Source organism: Eufriesea mexicana, unplaced genomic scaffold, assembly GCF_001483705.2.
Source record: "Eufriesea mexicana isolate 0111107269 unplaced genomic scaffold, ASM148370v2 scaffold4744748272, whole genome shotgun sequence".
NCBI lineage: Eukaryota > Metazoa > Arthropoda > Insecta > Hymenoptera > Apidae > Eufriesea > Eufriesea mexicana.
Window position 1 is genome coordinate 244,240 of NW_016907930.1, and position 24,238 is coordinate 268,477.

General features: G+C 28.2%; 2 protein-coding genes and 1 long non-coding RNA gene across 4 annotated transcripts; 1 reads left to right on the top strand and 2 right to left on the bottom strand.

Moving 5' to 3' along the window:
* Positions 1-6,794: 6,794 nt before the first annotated feature.
* On the bottom strand, positions 6,795-15,386 carry LOC108545832 (SUN domain-containing ossification factor). The gene is made up of 6 exons (XM_017897627.1): positions 15,229-15,386; positions 13,947-14,151; positions 13,729-13,859; positions 11,020-11,642; positions 8,546-10,497; positions 6,795-8,185 (listed from the first exon to the last, which is right to left on the bottom strand). Exons 1-6 carry the CDS (start codon positions 15,285-15,287, stop codon positions 6,887-6,889), a joined length of 4,269 nt encoding a protein of 1,422 aa, XP_017753116.1. The 5' UTR covers positions 15,288-15,386; the 3' UTR covers positions 6,795-6,886.
* Positions 15,387-16,393: 1,007 nt separating this feature from the next.
* Positions 16,394-19,255, bottom strand: LOC108545858 (uncharacterized). Its single transcript, XR_001890107.1, has 3 exons — positions 19,090-19,255; positions 18,758-18,961; positions 16,394-16,539 (listed from the first exon to the last, which is right to left on the bottom strand). It is a non-coding gene; the product is annotated as an uncharacterized LOC108545858 (long non-coding RNA).
* Positions 19,256-21,997: 2,742 nt separating this feature from the next.
* Positions 21,998-23,892, top strand: lic (dual specificity mitogen-activated protein kinase kinase lic). 2 transcript variants are annotated; one of them, XM_017897646.1, is made up of 7 exons: positions 21,998-22,074; positions 22,326-22,423; positions 22,629-22,794; positions 22,872-23,108; positions 23,197-23,376; positions 23,458-23,675; positions 23,757-23,892. In XM_017897646.1, the coding sequence occupies exons 2-7, from the start codon at positions 22,359-22,361 to the stop codon at positions 23,890-23,892; spliced, it is 1,002 nt and encodes a 333-aa protein (XP_017753135.1). In that variant the 5' UTR covers positions 21,998-22,074; positions 22,326-22,358. The 2 variants fall into 2 exon arrangements, with proteins under 2 accessions (XP_017753135.1, XP_017753127.1); XM_017897638.1 differs by having other exon boundaries at positions 22,013-22,074; positions 22,251-22,423.
* The last annotated feature ends 346 nt before the right edge of the window (positions 23,893-24,238 follow it).

Consider the following 24,238-nt stretch of genomic DNA (forward strand, 5'->3'; position numbering starts at 1 on the left):
GGGGGGGGGGGGGGCTGGCAAATGAACGCGGGAAGAATTTTGGGGAAGGAAGGGCAAGGAGAAGGATGGCTGAAAGGGCTAGATGATAAGAGAAATAGAAGGCAAGAGGGAGGAGATGTAGGAACGGGAGAATGCAGCTCAGAATGTTGACTGAGGGAGGAAGAATATAAAGAGGAGGACACAGAGGTTGGGAGGGGAATGTAGAAAAGGACGAAGAAAGAAAGTGGAACGGGGTGATAAGGGACAAGCAGTGCATAAAAAGGAAAAAGAGAAATAATGGTACAAAGGAAAAACCAAAGATGGGGAGGGATAAGATATGGTTTAGTTGTGTAAATAAGAGCATGTTATTGTTAGTGTATCATAGGCTGTGTTATATCGTTTTATATTGTATTGTTGTTCTAGTGGTTATATGATATTTTATATAATGTAAGTAAATTAGTTAAATATTTGCACAATTAGAATAAGTTGAAAGAGTTAATATTAGAGATTATTATATGTCTACTAATTAGGATTAACAATTAGTTATAAAGAGAATGTATAGATAAGCAACATGTATAGAGAATGAGAAGAGGCAGAACCCTTGTAATCCAATAGGAAAACAATAAAGATCTATCTATCTATCTATCTATCCTATTAAAAAGATCATTTGCTTTTACCACGAAATTTTCTCTTTGGATACAGAACCTTTACCTTGCACGAGACTCGCGGAACACAACATATATGTAAAGACCGACAAATCTATTAACATAAAATCTTACAAACCTCCAAAATGTCTTAAGCAAGAAATTCAAAGGAAAGTAAAAAAAAATGCTAACTAAAGAAATTATAGAAGAATCGGACTCTTCATACAGCGCACCTGTATGGGTAGTGCCAAAGAAATTAGACGCATCAGGAAGCAAAAGTGGAAGATTGTTATAGATTTTCGCAAATTAAATGTGACAACAGACCAAAACGCCTATCCTCTACCAAACTTGAACGAAATACTCCTACACCTCGGAAACGCTAAATTCTTTAGCGCCCTGGACTTATCCCCAGGTTTTCATCAAATCCCGACGAATCCAGAACGAGAAAGAAATACACAGCCTTCGGTACACCCAACGGACACTTCCGTTATAAACGAATGCCATTCTGACTAAAAAATGCTCCAGCAACGTTCCAGAAAATGATAGATTCGGCACTCCGCGGACTAACAGACAAGCACTATTTCGTATATTTGGATGACATAATTATTTTCGGAAACACTATTGAAGAACACAATAGAAAGCTAGCGATAATTTTCCAATGATTAAAAGACACGGGACTCAAAGTCCAAGCCGATTAATGTGAATTTTTTAAGCCCGAGTTAGCATATTTAGGACATCTGGTAACGAAAGAAGGAATAAAGCCAAACTCTAAAAAACTAGACGCCATTAAAAATTTCCCAATCCCAACGACAGTCATTAAAATTAAATCTTTCCTTGGACTAGCAGGCTATTATCGGGAATTCATAAGAAACTTCCCCAAAATAGCCAAACCATTGACAATACTAACACAAAAGGATACTCCCTACCATTGGAAGACAGAACAACAAGATGTTATGTTATCCGGATTTTACCAAGACATTTGCACTCACAACCGACGCAAGCAATGAAGGCTAGAAGCAGTTCTCTCACAAGACGGTCACCCCTGTAATTACATATCGCGAACACTTAATTCAGCCGAACGAAGCTATACAACGACAAAAAAGGAATTACTGGCAATAGTTTCGGCAATCTGACGACTGAGACAATGCCTACTAGGGCGGAAATTCATTATACAGACTGACCATCAAGCCCTTAAATGGTCACATAATGTTAAAGACCCATCTTCCCGACTAATGAGATGGAGAGTAGAATTGGAAGAATATGAATATGAAATAGAGTACAAAAAGGGAAAAGACAATATAGTAGCAGGCAGTTTATCCAGAATGGATAATTCAGAACCACTCAGAATCATAGAAGACAAACCGGTAATAGTGAAAGTACGAATTCAAGCCAGTCCCAAACAGATAGGCGAACTACTGAACGACTCCAACTTTACACAGACTGGATTGAACAATGAAGACGAACTCTACGAATGTTACAAAGACTGGAAAACTACACCAACCCCTTACTCGCCTATAAAGATAGAAGCTAACAAACCATATTGGGAACAATTATCATACGACATGTTAGGATCCTATAACGAAAAAGAATGGTTAGTTAAATTATACTCCTTAATGGCTTCACAACAAAACCCACGTAGTATAAATTTTGGTATACACGACATCGCGAAGAATTAGAAATCGTTAACATCCAACTCGTGCTTCGATTCCTTATGAAAGACTACGTAGACAAAACATTGAAATTCGCGTCTCAATCAGTAACTGAGCTAACTCGCGAAAAGATGAACCAGGTACTTAGAGAAAATCACGATTTATCCCAAAACTTGGGCGGAAACAAAACAATAAAGAAAATAAATGGTAAAGGTACTACTGGAAAAGCTTAGAAAAGGACGTAATAGAATATATTAGGAATTGTGAAATCTTCCAAAGAAACAAGTTAACACGCGTCAGATCGCGAGAGGAAGCAGTAATAGTAGACACACCCGAAAATCCAAACGATAAAATCAGCTTCGACATAATAGGATCGCTAATCGGAACTAAACGACATAACCAATACGTATTGTCAATCCAAGACTGTTTAACCAAATACCTTGTGCTTCTCCCTTTACCCGACCAAAGAATCCATTCGATCATCAATTCTCTAATGGAACATTACATTTACATATTTTCGTCTCCCAAACATATCTTAACGGACCAAGGACAAAATTTTATCTGTGAACTAATGGAAGAATTCGGAACACTGTTCAATATCAAACACATAAAAACAACGAGCTTCCACCCTCAATCAAATGGTAGCCTAAAACGCGCATACGCTATTATAAAAGACATGATAAAAACTAGTATCGATCAAAACAAAACCGAATGGGACGAGCACTTGAAATATATCAGTCTAACATATAGTACCTCTGTACATTCAGGAACACATTATACACTATTCGAGTTAACATTCGGTAGAGAAGCTAATATGCCTTTTACAATTTCGACTACTCCAAACCTATCCAAAGATGAATTAATTACCCTTATGGAAACGTAGATACGTGGAATATTTGCAAAATGCGAAAAGAATAATAACGAAAAATAAACAGAAGCACAAAGAAACTCAAGACAGTAAAATAAAAATAAAAAATATTTATAAGAAAGGAGACCTAGTCTTATTGCACAATGAGAGCAAAGCTCGCAAGTTATATCAGGAATGGTTAGGACCATATGAAATTTACCAAGTTCAAACTCCTGACTATACTTTAATAATATATGACAAACTTGTCAATATTCACGGAAACCGTATTAAATCTTATTATTCCAGATTATCATAGGAGAAACTGGGAGAGCCAACATTTACCTAACACCTTTGACCCACTCGCAAATAATCACTGAAACATTAGAAACGAGCCACACATACAACAATGAAATAAAAATAACAATTTTGCTCGACCTGAATGATCAATCAAAACATGGAGAATATATACTTGTTAAGTATCAACATACACGAATTTTGTAAACACAATACTAAACAATGCGAAGGAACAGACTACCACACATTAGAAGTAAGGAATAGCGTCAGAAACAAAATAGGAAAACTCCATAATCTACTACAAAGGAGAGCAAAACGAAGTCTCATCAACGCCATCGGAAGCATATCAAAATCACTATTCGGAACCCTAGACGACAATGACCTAAGCTTAATCAACGCCAATATAGACAAACTATACGAACAAAAATTACAAAAAAAACGAAATTACGAAAAAAACATCACGAAAATTGTCCAAAACCAGATAGCACTCGTTCGCACCTTTATACATGACGAACAATTCCAAAACACGGTAAACAGAATAGACAAAGGAGAACTAAAATTGCACGAATTGGAAACCAAAGAACACTTATCACATGGACTACTCATTATAGAAACTCCACTGACAGACTTAGCTATTAAAACCAACAACTTTTAGTTCATGCTGACATTAGGCAAACGAGGAATAATCAACACCACCCTAATACCAATAGACACCTTCCTAGAAATGTTCAAACAATTAGCAAAAAATTATGACCAGCCAATCGAACTGGTAAGAGAAAACTTTCAAACTCTCATAGACATTAACACTCTAAACCTCATGACCCAAGCTAACATTCTAATTTACCAAATTAAAACACCCATCCTAGATAGAGATGAAGGAAAATTAATCAAATATTACACCATACCAGAGAAAATCGACGGAATCTTCTTAGCACCAATTCTTGAACACGAGTACGCGGTAATTCAACCTACAGCTCACGTTGCAATAGATTACATATACATACACACACTATGTAAAGACACCGCGATAGGAAAACTCTGCAAACTCAACCAACTAGTAAGCCACACCAAAGACAAACAAAAATGTACGAACCATTGTAACACAGCAGTATTCAAAATTAACAAAATTTACTAACGTTTGTACCAATGGAAAAAACTAACCAGTACATAGTAATACCACAGAACCCCATAACGGTACACGCCTTATGCACCTACCCAGAAGAAATTACAATAGATAAACCAATCATATTATCGACAAAGAAAAATTGTATGTTAACATATGGAAATAACGTAATGAAGATTGGAGAAAATACCGAAAACGCCACTATTCGCATAACCAATTACACCTTGCCAGTTGATATCAAAGATTTAGATGCCGAGCTATTAAAGAATGTTTTGCCAACAATACCCAAAGTTACTCCAAACTTCAACAATTTCAAGAACGCATTAGACCAACTAGATTCTCAACTAACTAGCCTTCGCACCGACCATAGAGTACTCTCAACTAAAGAAACTGTATCATATTCTTACGTACGCTGGATGGATATCATTAGGACTAATAACCTTGTACATACTTTTTACAAAATAGGATTATTCGATAAACTTAAGAAAATAATTCCAATTACGCTATGTATCAAAATCTGTTTTAACAATAATAATGTAAGTCACACGACAAGCCCAGTCGAAACAAGGGTCCTCCTAGGAATTACCATTAAAAGACTCTAACTCAGAAAAATTCCTACCAGTCCAGATACAACCCGAAATCATACGCTTCCCAGAAGTAAAGCGAAGTCTAACAAGGGGGGTGTGAAAAGGTCGTATCATCTGATTACTATCACACGCCTCATCGGCAAAACACATCTTATCTCCAGAAGGCCAAAATTCAACATCAAGTTCCCAAATGAATCACAAGAAGACACACACGGAATTTTATGTATAAATACCACCGACAGTTCGAATAAAGTCAGTCTTGATTCTCCAACCAAACCTTACGTTTCGTGACTTTCGTGACCACCAAGGTAACTACGGTCGATCTATGTGAGGAAGCAATCGAAGGTCGCTTTGTAAAAACGGGAGTAGCTATATTACTATATTAACGGGAGTAGCTACACGAAAATTAATCAATCTCTTTCTACGTTCCACTTACTCTAATATTCTTACGTGTATTCTGGAATCATCTCTTTCCTCTATATTGTCCGAGGATAATTCCGTGTGACAATATCATGGGAGACAAGTCTCACGGTAATTGAACCAAACGTAAACAGCTCGTTTGAGAAACGATATAAGGCCATCGAGCCAAACGTCAGAAAGACGAGGTGCAATAATCAGACCAAATGTAAACATTACGCCCAAGAAACGTAGTACGTCATTTGGACTACACGTGCATTTACATAGCAACAGCCATTTGGACCATTTCGAACGCACGGCCAAAAATAACCCGACGTGTAATCAATCTGGCTGCTATTTATGGCTCGCGCTATTAGAAGTTAAATCGTAAGGCAAAGGATTAATATATAACAAACTTTGGAACTTTGACATATTGTGTTAAGTGTTAGGTTACCTTACATGCATTTAACGAAATAAGAGCTCCTTGAATTTTCTAGAATATTGTCTCTTTTCATAGTTAATAAGATATAGTATTGAACTGGTTTGGCTAACACGCTAACACTGCTGTGTGTGTGTGTATATATATACACACGCGCGCGCGCGCGCACGCACGCACGTACATACATGCATATATGACATTGTACAAATCAACTTTTTGGGATATCTAATACTAGGTATATAACATTAATAATATTAATATTAAATAATAATGTATATAGGCTATAATAATAAAAATAATAAGTACGATAACAATAATAATATTAATATTAAACAATAATGTATGTAAGCTATAATAATAAAAATAATAATAGTATATAAATCAGTCATTTCCTTTAACTTAATACATTAAGGAAACAGCGCACGTCACTTGATATACTAAAGTTTCAGTTTAAAACGCATATAATTTAAAATATTAAGAATCACATCACTTAAATTCAGCCTTCGCGTTTTATATAAATGGTTGCAGTATTTTATACTTCTTTCGATTGATCGCTCGTATAATCATGCGGAATTGGATTAACGATGACTCTGAAAGTATGGACAAAAGAAAACTGTGGAAAAAGATATCTTTTTATTTAGAAAAATTAAAAATCAATATAATTTTACTAACATACTATAATGAAGTTTTATTTCAGAAACAGTTCTACTTAGAGGATAACTTACCTAATAATTATATTTATATATATCGATAGGAAATTTCATATAAGCAAAATCATAATTTTTTGATATTCTATATTCTATTTAATAACTTCATAGGAGCGAAGCATTCGAGGCAAGCGTATTCTATGCTTAAACAGAAAGTTTGACAAGTTCCAGCAATTTCAAACTATCTCCTTAACCAACCGTCATTGGCAAGTTTATTTTAATCAAAAAAATTTTCTCACCATTTTTCTAAAACCAGTACTCTTTTTCTCTTTCCTTTTTGACATCGACGTTACACTACTACTTCTAGATTCATCACTTTGATCCGTTAACAGACCATTCGTAGGTGTATCAACATCGGTAAAAATTTTTTCTGTAGATAGTTTTGTAGAAGTAGGACTTACTTGTACAGTCTTATCGTTAAAATCACCTGAATCTTGATTCCATTGTCCATTCGTATCATTTGAATAAGCTATTCTTTTCTTTCTTGTACTTAAAGCAGTTTTCATAAAAGAAGATGTTACATTTAATCCTGTGTCTTTTAACATAGTACTAATATTTGTAGAATTTAAGACATCTTCAGATTCTGCAATTTGTTGATTAGAAGCAATCCTTTCTTGAAAACTATCTGCTGATAACGAATCTGAATCATTTAAATTTTCAATACATGAACTATTTAACTCGGAGATTTTAATGGCATCTGTTTCATAATTGTTAGCAGATGATAACATTAATTGTATATTACACTTTGCTTCATGAACATTATCATTAAACCATTTAACTGTGTTTTCTGGAGTAGATTTTAGCTTTTTACAAATCTGATTTTGAGAATCCATTATATGTAGTACTTCAATAGATGAAGCAACTTTTGGTGTTATTTCCATCTCGTGTACAACATTTGTTGGAGTTTTGTACTGTGTAATTGGATATATACCTGTATCATTATTTACATTTGTTTGATTACTTGTTAAAGTGGTTGTTTTTTTTCGTTTCTTTTTCTTTTCCCTCTTTATTTCATAAGATTTATCAGCAATCATCAGTTCACGATATGTACCTGTAATGTGAGCAGCTATTTCGCTTGGTCGTCGCTTTTTTATTTTCTTTGTATGAGAACTGAAGTTCTCTGCACTTTTACGGCGCATCATGTCTTTCCCCAGCTGTTTTTCCTTTATTTCAGTTCCTTTATTATTATTTCTCCAACAGTATACTAAAATTAAGTATATCACAAAAACTTCTGAACATATCAACAATATATGTTGACCTATCGTAAAAATTTTTCCACGCCAACTATCACGATCGTACAAAAGATTTTTCACTGATTTTGAAAGATTAACAATCTTTTCTTTTAAAATAGCAATTTCTTCTGCCTTTTTTAACTCGCGTTCATCCCTTTTTCGCGTTTCCTCACTCATTGCTGAAACTGTTCTTTCAAGTGATCTTTGCATTTCTTCAACTTGTTTCTTATATCGACGACTTAATTCTTCCAAATACTGTCCACTTAAAGACATATTTCTCTCTAATACCTAATAATAAAAATAAAAATAATTTAATAATCTAAAGCAACATATTCTATAGCAACAAAGCAATGTGTGTATATATGTCGTGCATATGTTCTTCTGTGTAAATATATATACATATATAAACACATATAAAATAGGATAACATTAGATAAATCAATGTTGTCAATTATATGAAATAGTAAAATAATCTATTTAACAAAAAAATTTCATGTAAATTTATTATATTTTAAAGCTATCTAAGCTATGTTGAATATTCATTATACTTTCAAACTTAAGGAAATTATATTCTAAAATCTATATACTTTTTCATAATATAAAATAGTTATATAACTAATAAAATTAACTTGACAAACTGTAACATACCTTGATTCTATTAGATAATCTTAAAAAAACAGATTCTTTTTGCGGCAAGGTATTTGGTATTGATTGTGTTACTGAAGGACTTGCAGGACCATTTTGAATATGTGCTGTTTCTCCTTCTAAATCTTTTAAGTCGGATAATAAGTTGTCAAATGTTAAAGAATCTTGAGATGGTAAATTAATTTCTTGATCTAGAATTTCTGTTTGCACTAATTTCCCTTCCTGGTCCATATGTTCCAATTTTGCTGCTTTATTTGATGCACTAGCTAATTCCAAAGGTTCTACATCTGATACTGTATCTTCACTTGGAAACTCATTACTGTCAGTAGTAGTTATTGGAACAGAGACAGTTGTTTGAGGTAAGTTTTCAATGAAAGTACTAGAAGTTATGCATGGTTCTTCAGAAGGCTTTGAAATTGTATGTTGTCCAACATTTAAAGATACAGGAACAGTTGTTTGTACTTCAGCCTGAATTATTTCCTCGTTATTGCTTTTATTAGATTCTAAAATTGGTATTGATGTTTCGTTTTTTAACTCTTCTTCTCCAAAAGTTTCAACAGACTTTATTTGTGAAATTGTGCTCTTAGAATTGGTGGAGGTCTGAGGTGTACTAGTAACTTTGCTAGTTTCTACACTAGATATTTCTTCATTACCCTTTTTCAATTCCCCATGAGACATATCAACATTTGAGCTTGAAATAGGTGTAGCTGATGTATGGTGAAACGATTTAATTGTATCACTACTGTAATCTTCTTTATATTTGGCTGAGGTATCTTCCTTAATAACTTCCTTTAGAGTACTAAATGATATTTCATGACTTGTATTCATTACCATTTTACGTTCCTTTATTGCCAATACATTACAAAGTGCTGCAATATATTCAGATTTAAGTATAGACGTTATGAATGTTAACTGAAAAGTTTTATTTGAAACACATTTTTCAACAAGTGGATCATGTTTTTCTGTATTTTTCACATTGTCATACTTTTCTTTCGTCTCTTTTCTTGCAAAAGTTTCAATTCCCACACCATGAATCTTACAAAGTCCATTTTGTCTTAAAGTTCTGTTGACAAAATCAATTTTAAGCAATTCATTTAGTTGTTTTTCTCTACAGCTAATTAATTGAAAAATTTTTGCAAATTTCTGATCTGAGCAACTATCACATAAAATAATATACCTCGGTGTAGTACAACTTACAAACGAGTTTTCAAGAATATTACCGCTATCTATACTTTGTTGTATTTTTGTAATATTGTTATAAGTCAAATCACTAGACTTCACTAACACTTCAGCTGCCTTTTTCATAATACTCAATACAGCATCTTTAGCACTTCCAAACAAATTTCTTGGTGGTTCGCCATTTTCAACATCCAAAACTTCCTCTTCGTCACTGTCTTCTTCATCATCTACATCTGAATGCGTCTCTCTCGAAATTTGATTCTCTGTTTCTGTTTCAAGAACCTCAAATTCACTAGTACCATAAGCACGAAATAAAGAAATGGGGCAAAAATGTTCAGAACCGTAATAAGTCTGAAGTTCTATTTTTATAAATTTTCCAAAAAGATGTGGTTGTAGAACAAAACTTTGAATATCTTTTACATCTTTTGCAGTAAATTGACCAACCGGACTCCAATCTCTCGTAGGAAAACGATCACTAATATAAACTAAGAAATCCTTTGGCGATGAACTAAAAAGCTCAAAATTGGCTAATTCAATTTTCTTAGCTTGAATTGCCTCGCAAAGTTCTACTACAAACCATATACGTGATGTACATGTATTGAGCATATATTCATCTCTAGTAGAAACTAAAACACTTCTAACACTTCGTGCTTCTGGATTTGCAGCTACAATTTTTGCACCACAATCTGGTGAAGCATAATTTTTAGAACGAACTTTCATTCCACCAATGCCCCGGGTTGGTGCCCCAGAATTCTGAATAGAAGCATTTGGATGTGCTATAAAAATATAATTATTGTTTTAAAAGATTTACAATTAAAAATAAAAGATATTAAAATAAAAAAATTAAATGGTAATTATCTATTAATAGAAAATAAGTCCTTCCATTGAATCAATGACAGAAACAAAATAAAAGAGAAATTTTTTATATATAATGGATTTAAATCTTGTTTCGAAATTTTTCTGACTAAGTGTAATAAAAAAAGGTAAAAAGGATACAAAAATATTTGCTAAACATATGTTTAAAAAGAAAGGCACTAAGAATACATTTTATCATAAAACACATTTCATTGAAACAAATATTTCTACCTATATGAATTCACTGTAAGAACAATAATAAAAAGAAATAGTAAATATGTAACTAAAATTATACAAAAATATCCAAAAGCTTTTGCAATTTTGAAAAAAATATTTTTTAAAAGTTGTCAATGATTATACTAATTATTTTATTAAAATAATTTCAAATTGATTTCCAATACAAATTTTGTACTATTACAGTTGAATTTATGAGTAGTACTCACTTTTTTTTCTTTCAGCTTCTTCTAATCGTTTTTGTGTCCATTCACTGAAAGATGGTATATCCTCATGTGGATTTGTAGATCCTACAGATACAATTCCTTCACTAAGAACAACTGCAGCAGCTTCATCCCTATTATCTCCTACTAGTCGGGCTTTAGCATTAGAATCACTTAATTCTGGAGTTGTTGTAAATGTTGTATCAATTTTGGGTATTTCATCAGAAAATACTTTAACAACACTATCTTCAAGATTTAACTCTGGTTCATCAGTAGCAATAGAGGCTTGTTCAGCTCTTACTACTACCACTATCTCAGGTCTTTCTTCTTCCTCTATTGAATTTGTCAAAGACAAAGATTCTTCTTTGAGAATACTTGTTTCATTAGATCTTTCAGTAATTTCACGAACAATAGATGGTGATGGTGTTTGTATATTAGATGAAATTTTTTCTTGTTCTTTCTTTACTTGTTGTCCTATATTTGTATTTTTTGTCAATAAAGATGAATTATTTGAAAATAATGTTGCCCTTGAAAACTCTGGATTAAGCTTTGGTTCTGCTAAGCTTTGTAACTCAGCTTCAGTTGTATCAACTAAAGTTAAAACTGTTGCTTGTTCATTTTCAGAAACTCTATAACAGGAAATCATAAGTGTATATTTTTTTGATAATTTATCTAATATTTTTTTGCACAAGAAACTATGTATTACATAAAGTGTTATTTAATGTGAAACATTTGAATGCTTCCAATGTAATATGTTTTAATATACAAAAATCTAATGTTTCTACTCGTGCTTTATGAATTTAGGATTTTTTTGAATTTTATTTTTTGAAATTTAGGATTTTTTAAATGAAATTGAAGTTTTGTCTATCATACTTATTAATATTTAATAACGAGGAGACATTTAAAGAAAATAGTAATAAAATGAATATACATTAAACTTTAATAATGTAATAATATCAAGAATGTTACATTTCCAAAATTTTTTCTCTTTTTTCCAACTAGCAATAATCTTACCTTATGTAGCTTATAAAAATTTGTTAAAATTGGAATTCTTCTCATAAAAATAAGCTAACATAATCATATATTATGTAGAGTGACAATAGTATTTGATCATACATTGTATTATAATTACTCTACAAAATGTATTTCATAAATTTAAATATGTTTGCATCTTCCTAAATTAGATTATTTTATTATTCTTATTCTTATATTTCTTATCTTTTATCATCTTCTCTTAATTTATTCATATAATGCAGCCAGTGTCTTATCAATTATTATCTTATCTTTTATCTCAATTGTCAGACACCAGTTATTAATTATGCTTTATTCATTTTGTTTATAATTTTTATAAAGGCATAAAAAACTAAAATGTTTTCTATATTTAATCCAAAAATTTTATACAGTATTAAATTTTGATTATATAAGTAGTTTTATATATGGAATACTGAAAAGACTTTATTACTCAAATATAGAAATTAATATAGATTATATTTATATTATAATTATATAGATATACAAATTAATGAATCAAAATTTTCAACAGTTTCTGTATAAAATATAGCAATACTTAATATCTAATTAAATAAAATTTAATAAAAAATCAGTATTAAAATATTTAGTCACTATTTTTAACTCATTTTTACATCAAAATTACATTTTATTAGTTATACTACAAATTCACTTACATTTGGTACATTTAAAAATCTAGTTTTTCCTAAAGAAATTTTAAAAATAAATTGAATAAATTCATTAAAACTATTTTTCTCATCAATTGCATTATATATTGAAAATATTCCAATAAATATGAGACTTTTAAATACTTTTATAAAAAAAATATATATACTTTGTAAGTTATTTATAAGTTTCAACAGAATTTTCAAAATTAATTTATATAAGTAAAATAATTGTAATATAGTATTTGTTTAAAATATATAATATATAAAAACTACTATTTTATTATAAAAGTTTATAGAATTTAGGTACTATATATCTATTACTTTAATAAAGTAAATCAATCAAAAACTTATTTATGTGTTCCTGTAAATATTCATTGATATATTGTTTTATTTGCACTGTTTTACAGCATTGAACACTGGTAAAAAAATATGTAAAATGAAAAACATTCATATTATAATAAGCACCCATAAATTGAAACAGAAACAACAAATGCCTAATATGAAAAGTATCCAAACCTTTAACAAAGTTAACATGAAATGAACTATAATTAAAAAAGAAAATAAAAAAAATTGCTTATTTTATTATAATTTAGCTTATTTATGATAATTGATCATTTTTTTTTTTTAAATTACATTGAAAACAGCAAAAATATTCTTCAAAAATATAGATATAAAATATTTCTTTTTCTATAATAATTAGTAAGTTCAAAGATTTAAATACTTTGGATTTTTATTTTATAGTCCTATTTCTTAATTTGTAAATTATTAGCTATAATATTTGAATAAATGATATCATATAAATCTTTGATAAGAAATATAAGTATATATATATCAAGAACTTTTCTCCTTTAGGTATAATGTAATACATTCAATACATTATATATTTAAATAATATCTTTATTCTTAAAGTATTAACATGTAAAAATGACAAATATCAGAAATAATCTATTGTTTAACATATATTGTCTTTAATTTCAAACCTTACATGATGAAATATAATGGGATTTTCTCAGATAATGTTGACATAATAAAAACTTACCCCTGAGATAAATTAGGTTGTTGAGTAAGACTTTCAGCTACAATATCTGAATCTTTATAAGGATTCCCTCTCTTTCTTGTTTCACCATTTATAACAGTTTCAAAGGTAGTAGAGTCTTCAGCATATTTTTCCTAAATTGTTATAGATATAAGTCAGATTTTGTCTAATATTTTTAACAATATTTCAATTTATAACATTTTCTTATATTTAAGCCTTACTTCATAATAATGATCTTTGTAATTGTTTTGTAATTTGCGTATATCATGTAGTTTTGTAATTGGTATAGTAGTTACATCTAAATCATCCGATCCTATATTATTCATTGTATCATTATCATAAATTTCAAAAGTTTCATTTATTTTTGAAGACGAATAATAATTGGTTTGTGCATTCTCCGAAGCTACTATGATGAATAGGAGTGCACTGTAAATAAAGAAGTATTATGTAATAAAAAAAAAAAAGAAAGTGCTAAATTAATTTGAAAGATTATGTACTTCTTATTCCAAAATCTAAATCTAAAATTTTCATAAAATTAAAAAATTTTATTTCAGACATTATAAGAATTTCTTAAACCAATTACCTCTATTTTAAAATATTTTTATACATGATTAAAAATAAAGAAATATATTGTACACTTTACTCTTTTTACTCTTAAATAATTTGCTTTATGTATAAAATGGTAATTATAGCCAACAAAAATAAGAAACAAACATAAACTATCTAAAATAAAAGAAAATATACACAAGCATATAAGAAAATGATACATTTTAATATAAACATATTATACATACAAGAGTTTATTGTTGTGACATATAAATAAATAATAAATTTTAACAACTAATAAAAGTATTTAAGGAAAATAAAAATATTAAATACAACTTTTAATATACAAATTAAAAACAGAATATAATCTAAAGAACAATATGCAATTAACAGTTTCCATTTTATAACATGACAATTTATAATCATTTATATAAGTTAAGATTTATAATTATTAAAATAATGATATATTATACTTAATTCTGAAAAAACTAATCATAATTTAGACAGCCAACTTTGTTAAAAATAAGTACATATTAACACATTTATTTAACGTATCATATTTTTATACATATATGTTATTTCATGTAATTCCTTTAAAAAAATTATAATACATAAGGCATTACAGACAATAAATTTTATTTGAATTTGTTAAATAAGTACTATGAACATAAACCATAATAATCTCTGTTGAATATTATTAATTTATGTATTACACAATTTTAGATATCAAATTTACTAATCGATATTGATATTTTGTTTATTTGAAAAAATACCTGTAAGGAGAAAAATAATATTAACCTCATACTTTTCATTTTTATCCGTTTAGGTAAAATATGCCGGTTAAATAATATACTATACTAATATTATCAAAATGCAACGCGTGGCAAAACCTTCGATAATTTTACTTACATGTTCATGTGAATTGTCCATGTAAGAGAAAAATGACAAAATACTTGCCTGGAAGCAACTGATATAAAAAGTAGTGTCCAGTACACGCATGTTATACAAATCTTCATTTTTTTTAATGCTCACATTACACTTCACATCGAAAATTTTACTGTCAATAAATAGATATTTTCGTATATTTATAAATGTATCATTACTTTACCACTATATTATCGTCACTACCGTCATTAATATTGCTATTATAACTGCCACTACCACCTTCTTCATAACCGCTTTTATAACCGTCACTATCGTCACCACGGTTAATATGCACCAAAAATCTGACGTGGTACAATTAGGATGGTTTCGGCATAATAAGAGTTGAATGATCTATAAATTCGCTGCATATCGTCTACCATGTTATAGTAGTAAAGATTTTACACGAAATTCTTTATAATAAATTATAGAATTTCATAAAAAGACACATTTAACATTAAAAACCGTTTTACATGTAACGAAGACAGCTGATTTCATCACGCATGCGCTACAGACGTGTTACTACTAACCTGACTATCTAATGATTTTCTACTGTATAATTTTAATTAAATCATAAGATAATTAATTTCTTCCGATATATCAGAAATTAAATGTCAAATGAAGTGCTTTTTGATATTCTGAATATGAAATTTAAAAATTATTTGTTTTTGTTATAATATTTTTAAAAACAATCTGGTATAAAAATTTCACTATCCATGTATCTTAGATAATATAAATGTTTATCGTACATCGCTTTTAAAACTTTATAACATTTATTTGTTTATGTATTATATACATAATTAACGTATTACATATGATGACGCTGTGTTATTAATTATGATATATAACATTATTGTTATTTAAAATAAATATATAAAAAAAGAAATAAATAAATTTGAATTTAATTACTTTAATCTTTTACTTTTTAATTCTTTTATTAGATCATGTATTAAAGCTCATAAATCCACTTTTGATTAAAAAAGTATCAAAGAAAAAAAGCTATAATATCTAAAACAAATCTTTAAGACTAAGGATTTAGTTAATATATTTCACATTTAATCTAAAATATTTTATTTTAATAAAGCATATGCAATTGGAAAAACTTAAACATTAATAATTTTTCTATATCTTTTTTGAGAAAGTATAGTAATTTTTATATTTGAGCTATAATAATTAATTTTTATAAAATTTATTTCCCCACTTCTCCTTCTCCTTTAAATTTCGTTTTGATCGACGATTAATGTCTTACAGAACTTGATACAAAACGACCGTTTTCTTTGTAATACTAGCTGTGACCAGATGATTTGAGATGTGTGCTGTTTGAAAATAATCTTTGCTCTTCGAACTCTGAAACAGTTCAATAAAAAGTTATATTAAGTTTGAATTAGATTGTGTATAAAGGAGTTATGAAGGAAGGGCTTAAACCTGTCTAAATTTAAAAATTATAAACAAATTTTTGATTAATTTGTATGGCACAAAAATTAGCAGTGTTATCGTATTTTATATAATATTACTTCGAGGAATAATTGGTACAAACACTTTTTATCCAGAAGGATCAATGATTTTTATAATCACACCCACCAAGGAATGAACGAGCTATGTAGCTATAAATAAAATTCGATGTAATAGTATGGGCAAAATTTGACTAATATTTCGGAAACTAAAAAACCAGAAAAGAGTAAGATTTAGAACCAAATTGTTTTTGTTATAAATGTGATGTTTTGAATGGAAGATTTAATACTAAAATCAATACGCAATGAAGATGCGCATAAATACAATTCTACAGCTAATCTGTAGACCAGGACTACATAAGCTAAACTCTAGAGCTTAGAGAGTTTTATCCATTTTATTTTTATCATCTCAACACATAGTCAGTTTTCATTTGTTTTCTTTTGTCAGGACAGTATGTGACTGTACATCAATGATGGGAGATTAAATAGTTTGTGGGAGAGGGTTGGCGGGGAGAGTCTCAATTTCTCCCACCCTAATGATATCCTTCCGACGTTTGCCCTATTGTTCCCACCGGTACCGTTGTCAAATTTTGCTATTGCCATGTTGTTGTCATGTTGTTATTGCATCAAATTATTTATCTCATTTACATGAAACTTGAAAATTGAAATTATATAAACAATTAATCTTCCTCCTTTTATAATTACCATAAGAGAAATTTTAAGTAATGTATATTTTTATACAACTTGACGATAATTTTATTAAACAATTATTTATAGTAAGTAATAAAAGCATTTGAACGCTATATTTCAAGGAAATTCTGTAATCTAAAAATTCTGATTTCAATGAAAATATGTGTATGTGTAAAACATAACAGATTACGCATGAAATAATTATTTTATCAGCGAGAAATGTTTTTGAAAAGGGAAAATCAATAAAGTTTTAAAAATATTTCCGTTTTTTTAATCGAGATTTTTTTTAATCGAATGTAAAAATGACTATCATTGCTATTTTATGGAAATTAATCAAACCCATGTATCAAAAATATTGAACTTAGGAGAGAAGACATAAATAGACACATTTAGTAAATTTGAATCAGTATTTAAAAATACAACTATTGATTTACATGTGCAGTTCCTAAATAAGTTTCAAATTGCTAGACATTCAGTGTATTTCATAAATTTACTTGTTCAGTGTTTATATATTTTTTATATACAACTGGAAGATTATTTTTTTGTATACTTCTGCTGTTGTATTTAATATAAGAATTATTAGTGTTATATTTGAATTGTTAAAATTAAAAATAAGTAATAAAATATTATATGCGAATCACATAATGAGGACAAAACACAAAAAGACAAATAATTAAATAATTAAATTATTTTAAACTTTAAAAATTGTCTGATTCTTACTAGGTAAATATTTAAAATATTTTTTTAGAAATATTGCAAAAACTATGAAACAGTTGAACTGGTGTTGACATTGACTTTGACTCTATATGTATATGGCAGTTGAGATTCTGCATAGAATGAAGCCTTTTTTCAAATTTTGCAAAAATTACAAAATGCTAAGACTTCATTTTCTTTCATTGTATCTTCTCTTTTTATGTAGCCTTACATGAAATCAATCATTGCTATCTTTTCTCTTTCTCGTGATTATTACCAGTGTTTAAAAAATTCATACAATTAGAAACAGAACAAAATACATAATGTGAAAAATAACGCTAGCTCTTTATTTACTCTTATACATCAATTTTTTATAATCAACATTTTTTACATCTATATATCAATTCAATATATTGAATATTTTAACAATGTTAAATTATTTTCCCAAATAGCGTACCAATAGTTAATAGTTGACAGATTTACATTAGAATTTTAGAATTAGTAGAATGATTACATTAATAAAATAGTTCAAATAGTATGCAAAACAATTTTCAATATAATAAAAGAAAGATGTAATCCTTTGTCAGATGAAAATACATTAATGGAAAACATAATTGTATGATTAAGCTGGAATGATATGGATCTTTATATATGAATTATCAGCATTTCTTTTCCTATTGGATTGTTATCTATAACTGATATAAACTACAAGTCATTTATGTAGAACTTACGTATGGGATCATTTGGCAAGTTGTACGTAGGATTCTATTTCAAAATTTCTGAATAAAACATGACATAGTTCACTGTACGCTATGTTTTTTTGTATTTATATCTTTATAATCTACAATATGAATGGGCAAAAATCCTTTCAGTATCTTTTCTGATCTATTTCACTTTTAATGTTACAACCCTCCATTCCCCCTTGCTAACATCACCTGCAACATATATTTATAATTCATTTCTTCTGCCAAATAGTAATTAATACGATTCTTAATAATTCCATGAATAGATTGCAAGAGTACATTAAAAAAGTCTATCATTATTATACTTATTAATTATTTACATTCAGTTGCATTCAGCACTTTATCCTAACTGGTTCACAATCAAAAACCTACTTCAAAACACTACTCACAATTTAATCCTATTTTCGTATTTCTTTAATCAATAATATATCAACTTTGACATATTTTTGCTAAATTATATTAAAAACATAAAGAGTTTTATGTATAAAAATTATGAAGAATCGAATCAAACGAAATGTCGCGTCTAATTTAAGACAGGACCGCAAAGGGTTAACTGAGTAATTGTTATTGGCCATTAACGATGTCAATTAAGTATAGCTACAGTACTACTTACTTCAAATAGACGAGCGAAACGTCGTACACGTGTTTCCGATTTTTTCTTCATCTATATACACTGAAAATCACTTTGATACTTCAGCTAGATGAATTTTTCTTTAGAAATACTTACAAAATTCGTTCCTGTATAGGAAAATCGTGCTAGATAAATAACATTTTATAAAAATGTAAAAGTAGTACGTAGAAGTTACATACATCGATACTTTTTTAAACTTCAATGGCTATTTATAATTATTCATAGTTTCAACTTATTACAACCATAGCTACAGATGTGTTCAGAGATCTCTCTTTTGTCATTTGAGACCAATTAAAACTTTCTAACGTTACTAGTTTTCACATAATACTTTTTGTTAAAAATCGGGTTTTCACAAAAATTCAAATTTAAAAAAAATTTTAGCTAATACTGCAATTCTGCTTGTAGATTTGTGTTCAGGAATAATAAATGATAAAATAATTTGATATAACTTAGATTTCCTAAAGGTACAAAAGACATTTTATTTGTGAATAATATTTTTTAATATATTGTCCACCAAATTCAACCTATATGTTAATTAATTATTTAAAACTTTAAATGGGAATATTACAATTTGTTATATGTTATGTTAATATATTAACAGCAAAATTCATGTGATACATCTATTTAATTATATGAGTAAAGATAGACCTATTATAATATGACTAGATTTATATTAGATTTGTATTAATTCCAGGAGAATTTCTTCCAACTCTGTATGATACAAACACTGCGTAATATATACCCTGTTAGCCAAATTTATTGTTGCCATACTTCCGAAATGCTAGATAAAAATTTTATTGCCAGAATATTGACAAATTTGATATAGAAAAAGTATATTAAGGCTTGCTGTAATGCAGCATTGATGCAACAGATTTTGACACCAATTTGAGATAAATATGGAATGAAAGTATTCAATACAAGATTTGTTACCAAAATTGATGTGCAAAAGAGATACAGAAGGATATAATCTGATAGTTAAGTTCTATAAAGATTTGATATCAAATTGGTTTTATGTTATAATTACGTTATTTATTAAATTATTATAATTTTCTTAATTATAAAAAAGATTACAATACCAGAATAAGTTGAAGCCTAAATTACCATGTTATTTCATTTCAATTATGCACAGTTTGTTTAACTTGTTATTTTAATAAATTGCTTTTGAACATTATCAAAAACAAAGCAGTATTTTTAAATATTGTAAAAAGATATGATGTATACTTTTAATTTCAATATAATTGAATTTTTTTATAATTAGTTTATAATATATTAGTCTCTTTTTTATAATTTGTTTTACATTTACATATGTATCTAATAATTAGTTAATAAGAAATATGTTTAAAAAAATAAATAAATGTATAATGAAACTAGAAATTTGTATATTTTTCATTATATATTAATAACAACATAGATATTTGAAATGATATTCATTTAATAAAAATATATCCTATTACAAATTCATTCAACATGTTCTACTTCTTATTTCAAATATTATTAGTACATATTATAGATGGTGTATATTTTTTATGGAATAGAAATCAAATAAGGTTATTTAATTAATGTTTCACTAATTTTAGTAATTTTTTCTTACTAAATTTCATTAGTAAAGGCATATAAAAAAAAATGTAAAATACTATTTTACGAAATTAAAAGTAAAACATTTATTTAATAGTTATAATTATTTTTAACATATAGTATAGCAAAATTTTGTAGAATCTAACATATCATTTGGTACATAAAAAAATTTATAGTCATTGAACAGTAAGCATGAAATTAATATTAGTCTTCAAAATGCTTCTATTATTTAAATTTATTTAATTTTATTTTATAAAATATTTTCTAACTTCTACTATTTTAAAATTATAAACATAACAAGGTACAAAGTATCCTAATTATAAATTTTAATTACATTTTATTTACAAATTACATTAATTATAACTAAAAATGAGAGATCAATTCTTTATAGTAAATAATTTGCTGTAATAATATTTGAGTAATTTTATATTTTACTATAATTTTATATTATTTCTAAATGTAAAATTAAATTCGTTTCACAAATACATTTTTCACTGTTTTAAACCTAGCTATATAGATATATATACTTCTATCACACACACACACACACACGCGCGCGCGCGCACGACGCATGCACCCATCCATTCATCCATCCATCCATCCATCCATCCATCCATCCATCCACCCATCCACACATACATACATACATACATGCATGCATGCATGCATGCATGCATACATACATACATACATACATACATACATACATATATATATAGTATCAAAAACTTGAATTTAACAATCATATTGAAAAATTTTTAAATATAAATACGTACTTGAGAATGTGACTTTAAGATTCAGTGCTTCGTGTAAATAATTTAAAACATATTACAATTTTATTATTAAACGATTTATGTGTTAAAATATATTATTATTTCATGAAACTTTCGAACCAAATATTTTAATCCTTCTTTCAAAATTTGTGTGATATTTCTAAATTAATTTAGTTTACGAAGAATTTAAATGGAGTTGAAACTGAATTAGCTTTTGTGAGCAATTTCAAGCAACTGTTTGAGTTTACTGAAAACTTCATATATGGGCAACGGAAATTTAGAGTTTAATCTTTATTATTGTATAATATCGTCATGTTATTAATCAGGTATTACGGAAATTGTTCATAATAATATGATAATATTATTTTTGGAATGATTTAATTTTATTCATTAGTTTACTTGCAATTGTCTACAGTAAATTTATTGCATAACCTTTAATCTTTAATGATCATTTTAAATATTATTTCAGTGTATGAAATAAGTGAATATAACCTTTTTACAGGATATATATGTATTACTTATTACAATTTATTTGAATATGTATTATATTCAATTGCATATACTGCCACATTTGCAGACTTAATATTATTCATCAATTGTTCATTAAATTATGGCTGTACGTCGAGGAAAGAGAAACTTGAAATTGCAGGTCTCTGAAGAGACACCTGTAACTGTGTATGTAATATTATTAATTTATTATTATATTAATGATAATGTCTAAATTTATGGTAATTAATGATGTTTAAATTATTTGATATACATATAAGAAATATTATGTACTTAGTTGAATAATATATCATAATTTGTTGAATTACTGCTTCATTTTTTTAATAAATTAATACTGTTATAAAGTTGATAACTATTTTGATTAATTATATAGTACACCACCAAGGAATTTGGATAAGCGAACTACAATAACTATAGATGATGAAACATTTGTGGTAGAAGCAGATGATTTAGAAACAATCTGTATCCTTGGACGTGGGGCATATGGTATTGTCGATAAAGTTCGACATAAACAAAGTGGTACTATTATGGCAGTTAAGGTATAATGTGCATTCATGGAGGTATGTTAATATAGTTTTTACATATCTTTAATTTAATTATTTTATATATTTTCTAGAGAATAACTGCAACAGTTAACACACAAGAACAAAAACGTTTACTTATGGATTTAGATATTTCTATGCGTAGTTCAGCATGTCAATATACAGTACAATTTTATGGAGCATTGTTTAGGGAAGGAGATGTTTGGATATGTATGGAAGTTATGGATATGAGCCTGGATAAGTTTTATACAAAAGTATATAAACATGGACATGCCATTCCTGAAGATATTTTAGGAAAAATTGCTTTTGCAGTAAGGCAAAACCAATTTACCATAAGAAAAAGCTTATTATTTATTATAATATCAAATTCTATAATTCGAACTTTATAAATATTTGCAGGTAGTAAGTGCATTACATTATCTGTATTCACAGCTGCGAGTGATTCATAGAGATGTAAAACCTAGTAATATTTTAATTAATCGAAAAGGAGAGGTCAAGATCTGTGACTTTGGTATTTCTGGTTACCTTGTGGATTCTGTCGCTAAAACTATTGATGCTGGTTGTAAACCATATATGGCTGTACGTAAATTTTTTAACATACATTATAATATCTTTGATCTTATCTATTCAATAAATTCTCCATCATAACCTTTTTTTCAGCCAGAAAGGATAGACCCATCGGGTAACCCTTCACAATATGACATCAGATCTGATGTTTGGTCATTAGGTATATCTCTTGTTGAATTAGCAACAGGGAAATTTCCTTATGAATCTTGGGGTTCGCCTTTCGAGCATTTAAAACAAGTTGTAAAGGATGAAGCACCAAAGTTACCAGCTGGTAAATTTTCGGCCAGTTTTGAAGAATTTATCAATAAATGGTAAATTTAATTATTTTCAATATTATTTAACACTTATTGCATATAGTTCGATTAATAATTGTTTTTTTTTTTTTTTTTTAGTTTAATGAAGGATTATACTGCCCGTCCAAATTATAATCAGTTATTGAAACTTGATTTTATTACAGAACATGCCAAAAAGGACATAAATGTTGCTAAATTTGTTGGAGAAATTTTAGATTTACCTGAAATGGAGTAACTAGCACGGTATATTTATGTTTTTGACATGGTATGTTACATGTCTCTTAATATAACTTCGTTTTATGTATCGAAGTTACTTGATCATTTCTCTATATTTATCCTTATCAGTTGTATTATTTACTTATACATATGTCATAAGCACATTGAAGTACAGTGTAAAAACAAAATATGTGTAACTTCTGTCTAAAAAATTATTTCTTCAAAAGTTCACTTTTTTGTTTGTTCAACATTTAATCTATATATAATTTTCATTAATAATATTTCTGGGTTAGTAAATATTTTTCAAGCAAAGAGCAAAACCATGTAAATAATATACAAATATTTTCTCACGGTATAATAGCTGT